The sequence below is a fragment of the Leucoraja erinacea genome, chromosome 2 (genome assembly GCF_028641065.1).
Source record: "Leucoraja erinacea ecotype New England chromosome 2, Leri_hhj_1, whole genome shotgun sequence".
Lineage (NCBI taxonomy): Eukaryota > Metazoa > Chordata > Chondrichthyes > Rajiformes > Rajidae > Leucoraja > Leucoraja erinaceus.
Window position 1 is genome coordinate 52,155,573 of NC_073378.1, and position 20,875 is coordinate 52,176,447.

Sequence of the window (20,875 nt, forward strand, 5' to 3'; positions counted from 1 at the left end):
GCAGGCAGTGACTAGTGGGGTACCGCAAGACTCGGTGCTGGGACCCCAGCTATTTACAATATATATCAATGATTTGGACGAGGGAATTGAATGCAACATCTCCAAGTTTGCGGATGACACGAAGCTGGGGGGCAGTGTTAGCTGTGAGGAGGATGCTAGGAGGCTGCAAGGTGACTTGGATAGGTTGGGTGAGTGGGCAAATGCATGGCAGATGCAGTATAATGGTTATCCACTTTGGTGGCAAGAACAGGAAAGTAGACTATTATCTGAATGGTAGCCGATTAGGAAAAGGGGAGATGCAACGAGACCTGGGTGTCATGATACACCAGTCATTGAAAGTAGGCATGCAGGTGCAGCAGGCAGTGAAGAAATCGAATGGTATGTTAGCATTCGTAGCAAAAGGATTTGAGTATAGGAGCAGGGAGGTCCTACTGCAGTTGTACAGGGCCTTGGTGAGACCACACCTGGAGTATTGCGTACAGTTTTGGTCTCCTAATCTGAGGAACAACATTCTTGCCATAGAGAGAGTACAGAGAAGGTTCACCAGACTGATTCCTGGGATGGCAGGACTTTCATATGAAGAAAGACTGGATAGACTCGGCTTGTACTCGCTAGAATTTAGAAAATTGAGGGGGGTTCTTATAGAAACGTACAAAATTCTTAAGGGGTTGGACAGGCTAGATGCAAGAAGATTGTTCCCGATGTTGGGGAAGTCAAGAACAAGGGGTCACACACAGTTTAAGGATAAGGGGGAAGTCTTTTAGGACTGAGATGAGAAATTTTTTTTTCACACAGAGAGTGGTAAATCTGTGGAATACTCTGCCACAGAAAGTAATTGAGGCCAGTTCATTGTCTATATTTAAGAGGGAGTTAGATGTGGCCCTTGTGGCTAGAGGGATCAGGGGGTATGGAGAGAAGGCAGGTACAGGATACAGAGTTGGATGATCAGCCATGATCATATTGAATGGCGGTGCAGGCTCGAAGGGCCGAATAGCCTACTCCTGCACCTATTTTCTATATTTCTATAAATTGGTAGTGTTGTACTTTGTCATAGTCAGAGTGATACAGTGTGGAAACAGGCTCTATTCGCCCACACTGCCAACAATGTCCCACTTGCCTGCGCTTCGTCCATATGCCTGCAAACCTGTCCTATCCATGTAGACAATAAACAATAGGTGCAGGATAGGCCATTCGGCCCTTCTAGCCAGCACCGCCATTCAATATGATCATGGCTGATCATCCCCAATCCGTACCCTGTTGCTGCCTTCTCCCCATATCCCCTGACCCTGCTATCCTTACGAGCCCTATCTAGCTCTCTCTTGAAAGTATCCAGAGAACCGGCCTCCACCGCCCTCTGAGGCAGAGAATTCCACAGACTCGCAACTCTCTGTGAGAAAAAGTGTTTACTCGTCTATGTTCTAAATGGCTTGCCCCTTATTCTTAAACTGTGGTCCCTGGTTTTGGACCCTCCCAACATCGGGAACATGTTTCCTGCCTCGAGCATGTCCAAACCCTTATTAACCTTATATGGTTCAATAAGATCCCCTCTCATCCTTCTAAACTCCAGAGTATACACGCCCAGCCGCTCCATTCTCTCAGCATATGACAGTCCCACCTTCCCGGGAATTAACCTTGTAAACCTACGCTGCACTCCCTCAATAGCAAGAATGTCCTTCCTCAAATTAGGGGACCAAAACTGCACACAATACTCCAGTTGTGGTCTCACTAGGGCCCTATACAACTGCGAAAGGACCTCTTTGCTCCTCTATTCAACTCCTCTTGTTATAAATGCCAACATGCCATTCGCTTTCTTCACTGCCTGCTGTACCTGCATGTTTACTTTCATTGACTGATGAACAAGGACCCACAGATCCTGTTGTACTTCCCCGTTTCCCAACTTGACACCATTTAGAAAGTAATCTGCTTTCCTGTTTTTGCTACCAGTGGATAACCTCATATGTATTCACATTTAACTGAATCTGCCATGCACCTGCCCACTCACCCAACCTGTCCAAGTCACACTGAATCTGTCTAACTGTTTCTTAAACGATGGGATAGTCCCAGCCTCAACTACCTCCTCTAGCAGTTTGTTCCATACACCCACCACCTTTTATGTGAAACCCTAGGATGCACTCAAAAGCATTAATTTCCCATCTATTTTACTCTGTTGGAAAGTCTCCAATATTTATTATGGCAACATGACGGAATCAATAATTAAATATTGAGCAAACCGCGACTATGAATCTGCATTTTATCACTGCATAGTACACCATTTAGCAGTCAAACATGCTTTTGCATGATATTTGCAAAACAATGTGAAAGCAAAGATTCTGAGCTTTAATAAAGAAGTTACAATTCTCAATGTCACTATAAACACTCATGTTTGCAGTACGAATAATTCAAAATCTGAAGTGACATGAGCCCTTACATGAATAAGCTCAGTTCATAGCTAGTCTAAAAATCTTTATAATATATTTTTTGACTATTTTCAGATAGGAGGCAGTATTCATGCTATCAAATCTATTAACAGTATTGTATTATACAATGAGTATAGTATTTGTTAACAAGTGCTTAGAACAGGTGATTGATATATTTTTTTAAATGGTACTGGATTTGAAAATAGATTTAGCATGTCATGTTTGTACTTACGTTGTATAAGGTAATACATTGCTGCACATCCTCCTCCAGAAACTATCCCCAAATAGATTGCCATCTGTTGTAAAGCACGTGTTGAAACTGGCATTGTGAAAACTTCAGAGACTAAAAGAAGGAAAATAGGATTTTAATGAAGTGTGGTTTTAATATCACATACATGTTAATTAACAGAGATACCATATTAAAAAAAACACACCTAGATATTTGACATAATAAATAAAACTCTGTACTTATACAGCCTATTGCAAATACAAAAGAAACAGCTGGTTAATCTTTCATTCTACATGTTACGTTGAAGTGGATTCTCCAAAGCCCGTATGAAAAAGCATATATCTATCTTTTCTTGATAAAAAAACAGCTATGCGATTCCAGCACTTTATTTTTACATTTTGAGTGCAGCAGCAGACTTTCTATGCTGCCATGAGTTTGGAGATAATAAGATGGTACATTCCCAGTCATAACCAAAACTGGAATAAATCCATTCACTTTTTAAAAAAAACACAGAGCATCCATTTTGTCTGTCAAAAATTATTTTAGCTGATTGTGGTGAAAATTCTGGTTATGAATAGTTCAAACATGAAAAGGATACTGTGCGGGAGGGAGGGCCCAACATATGGTCACACATGTAATTTAAGCCTTTACTTTTCATTCAAACAAAATGTATATTTTAAGTGCCTCCTCCACCAAAACTGGTCAATCTCAAAAAGCTGTAAAAGAACATGCATTGTGAAAATGTAAAATGCTCCATTCTAACTCTCCACTGTAATTAACGGAATACTAACTTGATTGGATGGATGTGCCTTCAGCAGCGACAGACAAGAATCTTCTACAATTAACAGAATAGACTCAAGCCTATAATAGATTAACACTGATCTCCCTCGTAAGGTGAACTCAAAAATAATACCGTATATTGGAATATATAATTTATTCTGTTTATTGTGTTCCTTTCTCTCTCCCTCTCATCCACTCGTTCCATCCTGCCCCATACCTCACCCCGTTGAGGTCATGTATTATACAATAGAATTGCTCAAATGATAACTTCTGTGTGAGGAAATTATGTTAAGTTGCAAGAGAAGGACTTGGAGCTGAGGTTTTCAGAAACACATAGCCCACAAAGAAATAAAGAACACACACATAGGAGAACAGATGGCTTATTATAACATGGAGATGTTGATGTAAATAGGCATAGCTTTGTTTGCTTTGAAGCAGCTCTAACTCAGAAGTTGTATTTGGTTTAGTTTGGTGTTTAGAGTATAGGTTATTGATGGGGTTCTTCTCAACACATGAGCATCATGTGTCCTTTCTTTATGGCACATCTTTGAGCTCGGGTATGCAATAAAGGGGATTCATGGTTGTCTATATTGGGTCGTGGGCACCAAGGCTTGATAATAGTCTGATCTGGTTTGTGCTGTTTAAATATATTTGTGTTGAGATAAGAGATAACGCATAGGTGATGGTTGTGTGATCTTTGTATAAGGGTGGTTTCTTATGTTTATAGAAAACTGAGAAATTAACTCTGTTTTGATAATCTTCCATTTGTTGTGTGGAATGCTATTAGTGAGGAGGCCTACATTCCTTTCGTCCAGAGATAGAAGGGGGAAGGTTGTAATTAAACTAGACCCGAGCTCGGGAAGAAGCAATCAAGTGTGACAATAGTGGCCTTTGTGTGGTTGGGGATTGTAGAAATAACTTAAGTCCTTACCACTTTGTAAGAATGGGGCAAAACTCATATTTAATCCATAAGTAACTGTATTTTAATGATGACATAGGGAAATTATTTGTGAAGTGTATTGTGTTTTAATTAGGATTGTAAGTATTAGACTTTGTTTAAATCTGAAGTTTTAGAAATAACTTTCTTTTTCAAAAGTGAAAATATATTTTGTGTGTATGTATTGTGTGATTGCTGTATGATGTGTATTTTATATTCTGAGAGGTGGTCTCTGAGAATTAGTTTTATATTTCTGTGGTTTTACTTCATTGAAATAAAATGATTTTGAGCAAAGAGGTTAAAGAAAACCACAGAGGGGAAAAGGGGCCAGAAAACGGAAAATCATGTGACTATACGTGTGTCAATCACTGGAAAGGATTTGGTTGATTGGTTAATGCAAATAAGCTAAATGTATGGTAAACCATAATGATTGGGTAATTGCTTGCCACTCCTTTTGTATCATAATTGTCCAATACCTATATAATGTGTTACGTTTGTATCAAAGCAGTATTTCTTTCGATCTGCCCCAGAATTTCTAGCTCTGTGGTGGAAGGTTTAAAGAATTATTCAGCGCTGTCAGAATAAAGATTTTAGCAGCAATGGTTTGAATCAAGTTTTCTTGAATTGGACTGACAAAATAACTCACTTTAACACCGTTATCAAGCTTCTTTCCCATTCCCTAACTAGCTGCATTTGTCTATCATTCCTCATTTTTTTATGTGTCATCTTCCTTACTTATCCAAATTCAACATTTACAGCCTTGTGCCTCCACTAATAACCTTATCTGTATCTATTTCGATCCTCCCCTCTCCTTGACCACAACCAGCTACATTTGCTCCCCATTTTTACTTCTTTCCCTATCTGTCTCATCTTATCACCCACCAGCTACCAACTCTACCCCTCCTTATCCCTACTCCATCTGCCCATTATCTCACCTGGTTCCACCTTTCGCCTGCCACTCTATCTCACCTCTCCCTCTCACTTTACACTGGCTATCTCTCCTTTCCACACTCAGTCCTGATGCAGGGTCTTAACCAGAATTGCCAACTATTGCTCTGCCTCTGCTAAGTACACCGGCAGTTTGGTTTTTGCTCCAGATTCCAGCATCCGCAGTCTCTTGTGTCTCCACTTGCTTCTTTTAACCAGCTGTATGTGTGGGGCCTTGTTCCAGACAAATTAATTAGAAAATATTATACGCCTACTATCAAAATGCATGACTCCACACTTTGCAACACTATATTCCATCTGCCACTTCTATGCCCACTTTCCCAACCTGTCCAAGACCTTCTGCAGTTCCTGCTTTCTCTACACTACCTCCCGCTCCACCTATTTTTGTATCATCTGCAAACTTGGTCAAAAAACCTTCAATCCCTCATCTAAATCATAAATATACAACGTGAAGAGTAGTGGCCTCTGCACAGACCCATATACCCACCACCGGTTTTCTCCCACATCCCAAAGATGGGCGGGTTTATAGGTTAATTGGTCTCTAAAAATTGGGCGTGGAAGAGAAAGTGGAATAACATAGAACTTGTGTGAACAGCTGATCGATGGTCGGTATGGACTCGGTGGGCCGAACGACCTGTTCCAATGCTGCACCATGAAACTAGATAACTTCATTTTTATCCACATTACCCACACCGGGGTCTCTCAGCATCCTCTTCACAGCTCACACTACCACATAACTTAGTGTCATCCACAAATGTAAAGCTAGTACTGTACATTTAATTTTATCATCCAAATCATGAATGCATATTGCAATTACAGTGCATTCAGACCTTTTTTGTTAGATTACAGCCTTATTCTAAAATTGATTCAATTCTTTTTTTTAAATCTTCAATCTGCACACAATACCCCATAATAAAAACGCGAAAACGGGTGTTTAGAAATATTTGCAAAGTAATTAGAAAGATATAGCTGAAATCTTACATTTACGTAAGTATTCAGACCCTTTACTCAGTATTTTGTTGAGGCACCTTTGGCACCGATGACAGCCTCAAGTCTTCTTAGGTATGGCGCTACAAGTTTGGCACACCTGTACTTGGGTAATTTCTCCCATTCTTCTCTGCAGATCCTCTCAAGCTCTGTCAGGTTCGATGGGGAGAGTCGATGCACAGCTATTTACAGGTCCCTCCAAAGATGTTTGATCGGGTTAAAGTCCGGGCTCTGGCTGGGCCACTCAAGGACATTCACAGACTACTTACAAAGCCACACCTGCATTGTCTTGGCTGTGTGCTTAGGGTCGTTGTCCTGTTGGAAGGTGAATCTCCGCCCCAGTCTGAGTATTCAGACCCCTACACTTTTTCCACATTTTGTTACGTTACAGCCTTATTTTGAAATTGATTAAATTATTTATTTTTTTAATCATCAATCTACACACAATACCCCAGAATGAAGAAGTGAAAACATACCTGTCCATAGAAACATAGAAATTAGGTGGAGTAGGCCATTCGCCCTTCGAGCATGCACCGCCATTCAATATGATCATGGCTGATCATCCAACTCGGTATCCTGTACCTGCCTTCTCTCCATACCCCCTGATCCCTTTAGCCACAAGGGCCACATCTAACTCCCTCTTAAATATAGCCAATGAACTGGCCTCAACTACTTTCTGTGACAGAGAATTCCACAGATTCACCACTCTCTGTGTGAAAAAAAAAATTCTCATCTCAGTCCTAAAAGACTTCCCCCTTTAATAACTGACTAGCATTTTCCCCCACTACCGATGTTAGACTAACGGGTCTGTAATTCCCCGTTTTCTCGCTCCATCCCTTTTTAAAAAGTGGGGTTACATTAGCTACCCTCCAATCCTCAGAAACTACTCCAGAATCTAAAGAGTTTTGAAAAATTATCACTAATGCATCCACTATTTCTGGGGCTACTTCCTTAAGCACTCTGGGATGCAGCCTATCTGGCCCTAGGGATTTATCGGCCTTTAATCCATTCAATTTACCTAACACCACTTCCCGACTAACCTGGATTTCACTCAGTTCCTCCATCTCATTTGACCCCCGATCCCCTGCTATTTCCGGCAGATTATTTTTGTCTTCCTTAGTGAAGACAGAACCAAAGTAGTTATTCAACTGGTCTGCCATGTCCTTGTTCCCCATGATCAATTCACCTATGAATGCTAACATACCATTCGCTTTCTTCACTACCTGCTGCACCTGCATGCCTACTTTCAATGACTGGTGTACCATGACACCCATATAACGTTCTGGAGCAGGTTTTCATCAAGGATCTCTCTGTACTTTTCTCCGTTCATCTTTTCCTCGATCCTGACTAGTCTCCTAGTTCCAAGCACAGAACTTTGCAGTTCCCATCAATCACCACGACTCCAAGGAGACCTGTTTATTTTTGGTCTGTTTTCTGACTGCCAACTAGTTCTCAATCTGTGCCAGTATACTAACCTCATCCCATGTGGAAAAGACTGGCTACTGCAATTACCTTGGCAGAAAGTTCTTTAAACTATGTTCTTCCTATGGATACCTTCCACCAATGCCCACAATGCCCCCATTTGACCCCAGCACAATAGGATCCTTGAGAGAGAGAGAGACAGTCATCTTTGTGCTCAGACATTTGTGGTGGCCTGACTTTCATTAATGTGCAGACTTTTCCACAGTCCAAAAAATGTGATAGTTTTAAAAAACTGTTAGCAGGCTGAAGCATTTAAAGTGAATAGTTATATAAAACTTAGGCAGTCCTCCTCAACCCTATAATTTACCAGGAAAATGCATTTTATAGGCATTTTCAGCAGGGAAAATTAACAAGCTGCTTTTCTTTATTCCACAACATTAGCATAATTTCCAAACAGTTCAACAATAATGTGTGCTTTTCGGGAATTAAAAAAATTATTTTGGATAGAGGAAATTGACCAATAAAAAATTCACCAAACCTATCTACTGTCTTTTCGCTCTATGATTAAAGCGTTTCTCTTCATTTTTTCGGGGAAAAAGAGCTTTACCTTATCTATGCTCCCCGTGATTTTATAAATCTCTATAAGATCCACCTCCTATTCTCCCAGGAAAAAAGACCATCCGTCCAGCCTCTCCTCGTCACACCAACCCTCCTGATCAGGCAACATCCTCAACAATATTGTTCGTGCCCTTTCCAGTTTAATGGCATCCTCCCTATAGCACAGCAACCAGGACTATACACAGGACGCTAAATGTGGACTTCATATAACCTTATACAGCTGTAACATGACTTCCCAAATCTAGTACTCAATACCCTGACTGATGGAGGCAAATTTACTAAATGCCTTCTTCACCACCCTGCCCAGCTGTGCCACCACCTTCATGGAACTACTGTATGTACCTGCATCCCTTGGTTTCTCTGCTGAACAACACTCCCCATTTACTACTGTGCAAGTCTTGCCCTGGTTTGGCTTGCCAAAGGACTTGTTAAAGTTCATGTAGACAATGTTTACCGCACCACCCTCATCAATCATCTTGGTCACCTCTTCAAAAAAAAAAATCAAATTAGTGAGATGGGATTCCCCACACAAAGCCATGGTGGCCCTATTTTCACCCTAGTTACACTTTTGCCCTCCATATGCTTTTGCAATCTCTTTGGATTCTCCTTTGCTTTATCTTCCACAGTTATCTCATGTCCCCTTTATGCCCTCCTGATTTCATGCTTATCCTTACATCCTCTTTACTCCTCCAGGAATATAGTCATACAGCGTGGAGACAGATCCTTCGGCCCATACCAACCAACATGTCCCATCCACCTGCCCACGTTTGACCCATATCCCTCCAAGCCTGTCCTATCCATGTACCAATGTCTAATTGTTTCTTAAGCGTTGCAATAGTTCCTGCCTCAACTACCTCCTCCGGCAGGTCGTTCCATACACCCACCACCCTTTGCATGAAAAGGTTACCCCTCAGATTCCTATTAAATCTTTCCCCCTTCACCTCTATAAGATCGCCCCTCATCCTCCGGTGCGCCAAGGAATAGTCCCAGCCTGCTTAACCTCTCCCTATAGCTCAGACCCTCGTGTCCTGGCAACATCCTCGTAAATCTTCTCTGTTACCTTTACAACTTGACAACATCTTTCCTGTGACAAATATGCTTTCAGTGGTGGTTATGCGTGGCAAATTGGTGGTAATTGAATCAGCTAAGTTCAATCCACATTCACATATTTAAAATAATTGTAGTCCATTCATACGTTACTAGACCAAGGGGGACCCGTTGGGTCCCGTCCCCTCAACGGGGGGGGGGGGGGGCGTTCGGCGTCACAAACACGCACACTAACCACCCCCCCCACACACACACACACACACTAACCCCCCCCCTTGATATTATATTAATATTATCCCAGGTCATAGAGCAGCAGCTCCACACCAGGCGTCGGGCCCAAGCGAGGCTGCAGGTGGGCGTGCCACCGGAGCACCGCCTCGAGTCGTGCCGCCGCCACCAAAGCACTGCCTCAGCCCCAAGTCGTACCGCCGCCACCGGAGCACCGCCTCAGCCCCGAGTCGTGCCGCTGCCACCGGAGCACCGCCTCAGCCCAGAGTCGTGCCGCCGCCACCGGAGCACCGCCACAGCTCCGAATTCGGCCAGCCTCGCGTTGGTAAGTCCTGGCTGGCTCTGCTTCCAGAGCCTCGAGGTCGGTCACAGTTGGAGGCTGCCAGCTCCGCCATTAGGCCTCAGAGCAGACGGAGGCAGAGAAGGGGGGATACGACAGAAAGAGTCGCATTCCCCCGAAGGAAGAGACAGAAAACCATGCTTCACCACCCCCCCCACACATAACACAACCTAATAAACTAAAATTTGACTAAAACAAGACAAAAAAAAACACCAACAAAAAGTAAAAACAGACCGACTGCAGGCGAGCCGCAGCCGTTCAACAGCGCCGCCACTTCCGGAAACGTTTCACCGTTAGCATGACACACACAAATACGCAAATAAATACACACACATCCAAGATCAGAGTTTTATAAGTATAATGATATTGTAGACATAACAGGAGTGGCACCTGTGTAATGCTATTATTAATTCTAGTCGTTAAATATACTAATATTATTTAAAGTTTGCAATCTGATACTTTTGTAACATTAATGTTACAAACATCAAATGTCCTACTAATCCTTTCTTTTAAAATACTCTACTGTTATTAATTTACCTGACAGATATGCTTTGAAGTAAAAAGCCTCTGTCTTTTAACCACCTTGCACGGCACACAACCACTAATTTAGATTTGGGTCCATCACATTTTTTGGTAATAAAACAAACTGAAATGGCAAATAATCTGCTCAAACCCATATGTAATATCACTGAAGCACCCCACAAGTCATATTAACAAAAAGCACAATATGTTGGGCTGGAATTTACAAGTAAAAATGAAGAATTCTAATGGTGTTATTTCTGTACTGAGCTCACAGGTGAGTCCAAATATGACTTGGTTGGATGGATTTAGAAACAGCTTATTGATAGAAGACAGTGGGTTGTGGTGGAGGGACAATATTCAGGCTGGAGGTCTGTGACCAATGGAGTTCTGTAGGGATGTGTGCTGTGACCTCTGTTGTTTGTGAACTATACCAATGACTTGGATGTAAATGGGTTGATTAGTAAGTTTACAGATGACGCCAAGATTGCTGGGATCGTGGCGTGTGAGGAAGACTGTCAATGTAAGTAGCGGGATGTAGATCCGCTACAGAAATGGGTAGAGAAACAGCAGTTAGAATTTAATCTGAGCAAATGTGAGGTGTTGCACTTCGGGAGGTTGAATGTAAAGACAAAATATACAATTAATGACATATGACTCTTAACAGCATTAATGTACATGGGGATCTTGGGGTCAAATTCCATAACTCCCTGAAAATGGCAACACATGTAGATTGTGCTATAAGTAAAGAAGGCATATGGTATGCTTGTTTTATTGGGAGGAGGATTGAGTATTACGGCCAGGAAGTCATGATGCAGCTTTATATGACTTTGGTGGGCTGCATCTGGAGTATTACATACAGTTCTGGTTGCCCCATTACAGGAAAGATGTGAAGAGTTTGGAAATGGTGTAGAGAAGAATTATGCCTTGAAACATTTATGAAGATGTTGCCAGGACTCAAGGGGCCAAGTTATAGGGAGTAGTTGGGCAGGCTAGGACACCTTTGGAAAGTAGGAGGCTGAAGGTTGATGTTATGGAGGTGTAGGAAATAATGAGGGGAATCGATAGGGTGAATACCTTTGCCAGACTATTAACCACATTAGCTTTATTTTCGATTTCCAGGAATTGCAGTGTCTAATGTCTCACAGTTTCAGCATTGTTTTGTTTTCCTTTTGTCCTCTATGCTTCATCATCTCCTACTAGTTTGATCTCCTCCAGCCAGGTTGACTGGAGTGAACAAGTTTTCACCATCCCCCTTAGACGGCACCACCATTGTTTGTGTAATTTAATCCCACTTGGTCTTCAATTTCTCACAGGCATTCCCTGTTTTCTCCACCACTTTCCTCTTTTCCACATCGCAACTTTTAAGAAACATTTATACAAGTACGTGGATTGGACATGGTTTCGAGGGATATGGGCCAAACGCAGGGTGCATGGGTCTAGTGTAGATGAGACATGTTGGCCGGTGTGGGCAGGTTGGGCCGAAGGGCCTATTTCCACGCTGTGACTCTATGACTTCCATTTCAAAAATTGTGTTTTTTTGCCTGCTTTCTGAAATTCCTCCCATGTATTTGGCCTTGCAGTCCCTTCCACTTGTCTAACATTCAGATAGTTCATCGCAGCCCCACATCTATGGTTCATCTCCTTAGGACTTGACAATTCCTCTGGCACCCGCTTGTCACAAATTACCAACCTGAAAATGACCCAATAATCATATCCTCTATTTTATGTCCATTAGCTGATTCTCAATTCACACCAGAACATTATCTCCAATTTTATTTAACCACTTCTCGTAATGTAATTTTTCAAAAACCTTTGAAAATTCAAATACACCATATCTACTGGTTCCTTATCGATTCCGCTAGTTATGACCCCATGGTCATGGTGTTGCTGGAGGTAATACAAGAGGTGGTGGAAGGAGCCAATGGCATCGTACTGGACCAGGCCAATACCTATGTCATCGATTCAGTGCCGCCAGGTCACTAGACCTTAAAGTGATGAAATAAGAAATACTTGAGGGCGGCACGGCGGCACACCGGTGGAGTTGCTGCCTTACAGCGTTTGCAACACCACAGACCCGGGTTTGTATGTTCTCCCTGTGATCTGCTTCTTACAAATCCTGAGCAGAGCTGGTGCAGAGTATTGTTAACACAACCATTTATTGCTGAAAAGAACAATTATGTGCAGTAGTATATTCAGTGTACTGACAATATGCTTCCTGTGGCAACATAGAGTACTGGGAGGGCAAAGATTCCTCATACCAATTCAATGAAACTGCTTTTTCTTCTTAATCAGCCCTTGGGAATGAGCATGATGGTGACTGGTGACTGATGAGGCCAACGTGGGAGCTGCAGACCATTCCACAGATGGGGTAGGAGGTGGTTGACAGAGTGGGTTGGTAGCAAATGAGGTGATGCTTTCCTTCCATCAATTACACAGACTTCTACTGGGCCTGATGAATGATCCTTTATCACTTCCATTAGTCATGGGCCAGAAATTCCCAGGGGTTAAGCCGGATGTGGTGTTTTTCAACGATGCTTTGAGCATATTCCTGAAACTTTCCTCAGCCTGGCTGTTAATCCCTCTCGGTACTCTACTGAGCTATACCTGATAAGAGCACGGAATCATTATAGTGCCTTTGACCCAAGATTCTGAAAATGTAAGCATCCGCTTTTGACAAATAATCCACTGGGACTGCATTGCTCCGCCAGGGCCTGCTGTGGAGCCCCGTCTTCCACTGTCATTCCCACTGCACTGAAATGTTTAAAACTGGTCGCGTAGCAATGCGCAGAGGCTACCTGCGAGATCAATTGTTGGCAGGGCTGGGCACCCGTGCAGCCACTCAGTGAGTGTGGGGCCCTGTACTGCCCTCTTGCCTACACAATGAGTGCTGAGCCATTGCTATGTATTGATAGTTCCAAGCAACTGAACAATCCAAATTCTACGGTCTCCCATTACCTTTCACCGGATGCGATGGAAGCTGCCGTCTAACCCTTTCCACGTTAAGTTGCACATCTCTGCAAAGCCGGAAAATTTTCTATAGTAATGAGTTGAACAAGGGAGTGGCTGTGGCCTTTCCCAGCAAAGGTGCCAGCTAGAGTGTGGTCCAGGACCACACATCTTGGTGCTAAGTGGCTCCACTGCTCCTCCCCAACCCCTGCCGAACCCCACCTGCAAGCAAGCTCTGCCTCAGTGGTTTTCTCCACACCAGTCACACTGATGAGGTCAGTTGAACTGCTCAGCACTGCAGGAACACCAGTGGATGCAACCAGCTGCTAGATGCACAGTAGAGTGTGCACAACAGCAGAGAGTGTAGGGTTCTGCACCTGGTTCCCAACACAGCAGTTTCCGAAGATCGAAAGCAGTACTCTATGTATAATGATATAATTACCCCTTTTAGTGCTGATTGCTTTCGATCTTCGGAATGCACCCCAAGCTGGAAGTACTTTATTGGTGCAGTACAATCATCCTGCACTGTGTCAGCGTGCGCTACTTTGCTCTTCACTTGCATTTTTGAACATAGTTGCAATATGCTTCAAGTGGGAAATATCCATAAATTCAGATGACACAAGATGTGAATGTTCGAGAGAGCACATTAGATATAAAGCAATCAGTCAAAAATTCTTTCCCAGAAAATAGAATTGCTGTTCTTGTGGTGAGAGTGTAAGCTTATAATAATAGCCAGCTGGGTAAAGTATGCAGGAACAGATATAGATCTTACATGTTGATTAGAGGTTTCTATTAACTTTGTGAAATCTAGACTGCAGGTTAAAGCCAAACTCATTTCCTCTGAAACCACACTTTTATTGCATGTGTGACATGAGAACTGCTTTGAAATCCTCCCATTTTTCATTTAAGCATGGCTGGACTGGTTACAAAATGAGTAGTAGAAGATGAGCTGTTTGTAGTCACCAGAGTAAACTGAAATCCCCTGCAAATGCAGCATAAGTAAGTGATCCTTGTTCAAATTTTTAAATATTTTTGATAATGTATGCAAAATAAGCTGTTGATCATTTCAATCTTTTTGGCATAACTCTGACTCAACATCGCCTTTCTCACAATATACAAAATGCAGGAGTAACTCAGTGGTTCTGCAGCATCCCTGGAGGAAAGGAATAGATGACGTTTAAGGTTGAGACTTTTCTTCAGACCCTGAAGATGGTGTCTGAGGAAGGGTCTCGACCAGAAACATCACCTGTTCCTTTTCTCCAGAGATGCTGCCTGATCCACTGAGTTAGTCCTGCATTTTGTGTCTATCTTCGGTGTAACCCACCATCTGCAGTTCCTTCTTACACGCATCATCTCTCTCAACATGTCCAATGCATTTCTGCTGACAATCTTTCACAATCAGATATAAAACTGAGCATTTGTTTCCTTCCTTAGAGGGATGTCGAACATCCCACCGTACTAGTTAAAGAGGAGCTGCCAAGTTCTTCTGTGATCAAGGCAGCATTTTTCCTTCACAGCTCGGCCGATCATTTACTTCACCACACTTAGTGAGAGCTTTCTACATGAAAATTATATGTTACAACACTGGCCAAACTTCAGAAGTACCTCTTTGTCTGTAAAGCCCACACAGAAATCTGATGTCACCCCTCCTCCCCCCTCCCCCCTCCCCACACCCTCTCCCTTCCTCTCAAGCTTCCAATTGTGCCCTTGAAAAAGAGGCGTTCCAATCTGGCAGCCAGCTGGCTTCATTGTCTGGCTGGTTGCCACGCAGGAAGCTCAGCACAAAAAATTCAACACCATTAAATTATTAAATTTGACAGGACTTTCCCTTGTACCTATATCTTGGTTGTTGGTAATTTCTCCCTTCCCTTCCCCCACCATTTGGATGTGGGTATCAAGGCAAGATGTCAGGCTGCCAATCCAATTTTATAATTACTACCTTACCACATCCTCATGTGCTACCCGACATAGATTTTGAGATTAAGAAGCTTGGAAAAAGTATTTTGACCAAGGCTGCAAGCGTTGTTTCAAAAAGACTACAGATAAAGAAAGGGAGAAAGAGAGGGAGAAAACCCCCCCACATATTTAAGGGAATATTGTTCAATAAAGGCAGACGTGGAAAAAAAAAACTCTTAACACATGATGCAAGGTAAACATAGAAACATAGAAAATAGGTGAGGAGGAGGCCATTCGGCCCTTCGAGCCAGCACCGCCATTCATTGTGATCATGGCTGATGGACATTCAAAGAGAAATATAAATAGAAGGAAAGAAAGAAGTATTATGTATGCACAGAAGAATAGAATGAAACAACAAAAGTAGGCAAGAAATATAGATTGAGAAGAAACCATAAACACAAGAGGAAGAAGAAAAAGAGAATAACGACAAGGCACAGAGTAAAATATATGCATTGAAAATTCAGATAGAGAATGTTGACTAAAAGAGAAAATTATAGATTCCTTGATGGCAAATCAAGCGAACATGCCAAATCTGGAAAGAAATTTAAAGTTGAAGGGATTTTTGTTTCAGTAACATTTCCAATCTATGTAAACTACTGACAGCTAAAAGTAATAACTCTGGTTACAGAATGTTTTTCTCTTCAGTTAAGGCTTTCACTCCCTCTTCACTGTTAAAGTTGTTACATTTGCTTGTTTAATAGTATCATTTTAGTTGTTTATCTTTTTTTAATATTTTACCTTGTATGTGTCGTTAGCTTTTAGAAATGTTTGAATGGTGCACTGACTGGCTGGCATTTTTAAATTTTGTTGTACATGGTTCATGTTACAATGACAATAAAGAAACGATTCTATTCTATCAACAGGGAACAGCAGCAAACCTTCCCACCAAACTTTCAAGGCTTCTTCAGGACATGCAGATGCTAGGTCTATTTTTGTCTGTATCGACTTCCAGCCAGCAGAATCCAGCAGATTCTGGAATCAATATAAATCAATTAATGAGTAGAATACTCATCCAGGGAAGGCATTTACATAGATTTTGAAGTCAGCTGGCAATGTCCTGCTTCAATAGATAAAATTATATATACACCTGGAAATGGAGATCATTGCTTGAAAAATGTTTGGAAGATGGAAGGCAGATTTGGTGTGAAAGAGACATTTACAGGCTAGTAATGCAGTGACATAATAAAAAAGGAACTGCAGATGCTGGTCTATGCCACAGATAGACACAAATGCTGGAGTAACCCAGTGGGTCAGGCCGCATCTCTGGTGAAAATGGATGTGACGTTTTGGGTCAGGACCCTTCTTCAGACTGATTGTAGTAGGGGAAGAAACATACCGAATAGTGAGAGGCCTGGATAGAGTAGATGTGGAGAAGAGGAGGGATTTCATTAGTCCGAGGGTGGTGAATCTGGCAGAGTAGTCTTGATGGGCTGAATTGCCTAATTCTGCTCCTACAACTTATGAACTTATGAATAAGTTAGTTCAAAAGTTCCCTGAATCCCCAGCCTGTTTTGTGTCCTCTGTCTGGCCTGACCCTCTCTGACTGCACTCTTTTGAGTTCTGTGGCTACCTCCTCCCATACACAACACTCTCACCTTCGTAGATGGGCTGCAGTGACGTCAGTTGCTCTTTAAGCTTAAAACCTCAGAGCCTGAATCCCTCCAGCCAATATTTGCTGTGCCTTTGGTTATCCAGGGCATGTTATGTATCTGGAGTTTTCATATGACATGAGACGAGCATTGACCAATCTACTTGTCCTGTCATGCCGCATCTTGGTTAAATTAACTAACTAAGAGGAAGCTAAAAATGTTAATAATATAATTTAGTTTTAAACATGGTAGTGCCACATGGTCTTGTCTCATCAAAGTCCCTTCCTCACCATAGTCCACATTGGATGAGCGCATTGAGCTTGAAAGCAATGCACATTAAGGCTTAATGCTGATGCTGGTTGGAATTTTCATGGATCACATAAAGTAAATGCTCGTCTCAATTTTTCCATGCAATAACCAGCGGTCCATTAAGGAGCAATGGAGTCTATTCAGGAGAGGGCCATTTGTCTCAGGATGCCTGCTGCCAGCTCTGTTTTTGTTGCATCTTTCCCCCCAAGCTCCATGCAAACCCTGGCCAATTTTCCACTTTCCGTCACCCACAAGCTGCAGCAGATGCTCGTTTGGCGTCCGTAACGGTAAAAAAATTAAATGCTACAAACCTGAAAATAGCTCACTTAGCATAGTTAATCACACGAGCCCTGTGCCTCTACCACTTCCAGCTAGAATTTATCACCGTTATCAATACAGAAGAATAAATTCTCCTAGCCAGCTTCGATTAAACTGCCAGTTAAAGCTATTTTTGTTACCACACCAAATTAAAATCAATAGCTTAGTCTTCCCTTTTGCCGCATGCTTTAGCAACAGATTGAGGCAATTATTGGTGTTAACATGAATCACTCCAATGCATACAACAATGCAACTCCCTTAGGTCAAGACAGATGTAGGCAAGGGATTAAATGAATTTGACATAACTCCTTCTGTGAGGGATTAGCTCTATTGTTCATGGTACCAAGGTACAAGCCAAATCTTCACTTTGATGGAAACCCCAACTACACATTATGGCAATCATTGATGTTAATGTGAATCACTCCAACACGGTGCAATAGCCCAGCTGCAGACATATACGAAACATTTAATGGACAAAACTCATCTCCTTCTGAACAATGGGGTCAAAGTTAACCCTCAAGACCAGGGTAATTGTGGTTGGGTGAGATGTTAAAAATTTTTATGTGACTCTAAGCTGATTCAAGTAATTGACCCATTCATTTGGTCTCTATTAGAAAACAACGTGCTTTCTGCCTAAATGCCAACGGTCTCTTTAATGAGCAACAACAGACATTTTAATTAAAAAGACTTAATGATCCACCAGAAGCTCATGTTACCACATATTTACTTCTTTACCCTGATGGCATCTTGCTGTAAGTGTAAGTGACACCAGTGTTGCTGCTGAAGCCCCACCCTAGCTTTTTGAGCAACATTTGGAGCCTGTTGTACGTCCAAGGTCATAGGGTCATAAGTGATAGGAGGAGAATTTTGCCATTCGACCCATCGCATCTACTCCGCCATTTAATCATCGCTGATCTATCTCTCCTTCCTAACCCCATTCTCCTGCCTTCTCCCCATATCCCTTGACACCCGTACCAATCAAGAATCTATTTACCTCTGCCTTAATATCCATTGACTTGGGTTCCACAGCCATCTGTGGCAAACAATTCCACAGATTCACCAACCTCTGACTAAAAAAATTCCTTCTCATCTTCTTCCTAAATCAACGTCCTTTAATTCTGAGGATATGACCTCTAGTCCTAGACTCTCCCACTAGTGAAAACATCCCCTCCACTCTATCCAAGCCTTTAATTAATTGGTACGTTTCAATGAGGTCCTCCCTCATTCATTTAAGAATGAGGGGGTGATCTTATAGAGAGTGTACAAAATCTTGAGAGGAATAGATTGGGTAGACGTACAGAGTCTCTTGCCCAGAGTAGGGGAATCGAGAACCAGAGGACATAGGTGAGGGGGGAAAGGTTTAATAGGAACCTGAGGGGTAACTTTTTCACACAAAGAGTGGTGGGTGTAGGCAGATATTATCACAACATTTAAGAAGTATTAAGACAGGTATGTGAATAGGACAGGTTTAGGATATGGGCCAAACGCAGGCAGGTGGGATTAGTGTAGATGGGACATGCTGGCCCGCGGTGTAAAACCCCTTGACTCTATGATCAGCGAGAGCGCAGACCAGACCTTGTTTTAAAGTTTCATCCAAATGAGAGCAGCTCTAATAGATGCATGACTCCTTAGTACTAGACTGGTGGATTAGCCCAGGATTCTGTACTCGGCACTCTGAGTTTTATTTGAACGCAGAACATCCTGACTCAGAAGTGAGTGTGCTGCTAACTGACCCCTGGACAGTTAACTGGGCACATGAGGGCCACGTGTTTAAGTTCCCCAAATTTTTTTATGATGTTGTCTGCAACATAAAATATCTGAGACTGTGCTCAGCGTGTCCTCAGAAATTAAATGCTTCACCGAGATGATTATTAGCAACACGTAACTGCAGAAATACAAAATGTGCCTCAAGCTCAAGTGTTTCAAATTTAACCAATTAGGTCTAACTTGCAGCCACTTAGTTTCTTAAGATTTACTTCGGAGATGGTTTCTTCAAACTCTGAATCATTGCAGTCTTTACTTCTGTCCAACAGATGTGATAATCTATCAAATGGACAAACATCCAGAACAGCTGAATTGCATGATGCTATGTTTTGATGTACCCCCTACAGGCCTCAATTAGAGTTGAGCTTCTTCTGTGGCTGCAACAGGTGCTCAAGTTTAAAGCAACTTCTGAGAATCAACTATTTAAACCTCTGATTAGCAGTTACTCCATTTTTGGAAAAACATAGCCTTAAATTTGACAGATGCTTATTACTAATCTCCCAGAAATAGCCTGTAACTATTGGCAGAAGATTATATTGTAGCTCACATCTTAGCAAAATGTACTTGCTATTTAGTGAAGTATATACCCTGCAATTTTAGCCACTTCAAACGGGTACAAAACCAAAAAATCAACCTTGTCCTTGACACTGGTTCCCTACATATGTTCCTCCCTCATTACAAACCATTGGGACCAGTACACATTGCATGTTAGAATAGGTGTCTGATAAAATATTTGCCCTTGTAGTACAGCAGAACTAAGCTGTTAGGTCGAAAGCTTTATGATAAGAGCATAATGCAATCTATAATGATAAGATATGATTTTGACACTTTACTTGTTACTTGATCCACTCTGCAGCTAGTTCCTTATAGAAAATACTCCAAAATCTCTGACTCATTACAACACTGATTCATGTTATAATTCAAATAAAAGTCAGCCTTGATTAGTCAGAGGTTATGGCGAGAAGGCAGCAGAATGGGGATAGGAGGGAGAGATAGATCAGCCATGATTGAATGGCGGAGTAGACTTGATGGGCCGAATTGCCTAATTCTGCTCCTAGCACTTATGATCTTATGAACAAGTTGTAGTTTACTGTCCATTGTTTCTGTAACTGAACCATTGAGTGTCTTTAACTGGGTGAAAACTACTTGCATTTTACCATGCAACATGGTTAACAATTTGGCTGTAATGTACTAAGGGTCACATGCCACAAGAACTAAGTGCAATAAGAGATTAGGAGATGCCGTGCAAAGGTACAGTATTACTTTGAATGTAAGCCATGATGAATGTTATCATAATGACTCACACTCTTATAGCCAGTTTCACTAGGGCTCAAGAGAAAAATATTGCTTTCAATTAAATACAAGAAACACAAGAGTGGTGGAGTTGCTGCATTATAGTGCCAGAGACCTTATCTGTACAGAGTTTGTACGTTCTCCCTATGACCTGCATGGGTTTTCTCCGGTTTCCTCCCACACTCTGAAGACTTACAGGTTTGTAGGTAAATTTGCTTGGTATAA

General features: G+C 42.0%; 1 protein-coding gene across 5 annotated transcripts in view; it reads right to left on the reverse strand.

Moving 5' to 3' along the window:
* LOC129710103 (cytochrome c oxidase assembly factor 1 homolog) overlaps positions 1-20,875 on the reverse strand; it is a 59,986-nt gene that overhangs the window by 12,804 nt on the left and 26,307 nt on the right. For all 5 annotated transcript variants that reach the window (XM_055656856.1, XM_055656828.1, XM_055656838.1 and 2 more), the window contains exon 3: positions 2,650-2,760. In XM_055656856.1, coding sequence (XP_055512831.1) covers positions 2,650-2,743 — 94 coding nt within the window. In that variant the 5' untranslated portion in view covers positions 2,744-2,760. The remainder of the gene's footprint in view (positions 1-2,649; positions 2,761-20,875) is intronic.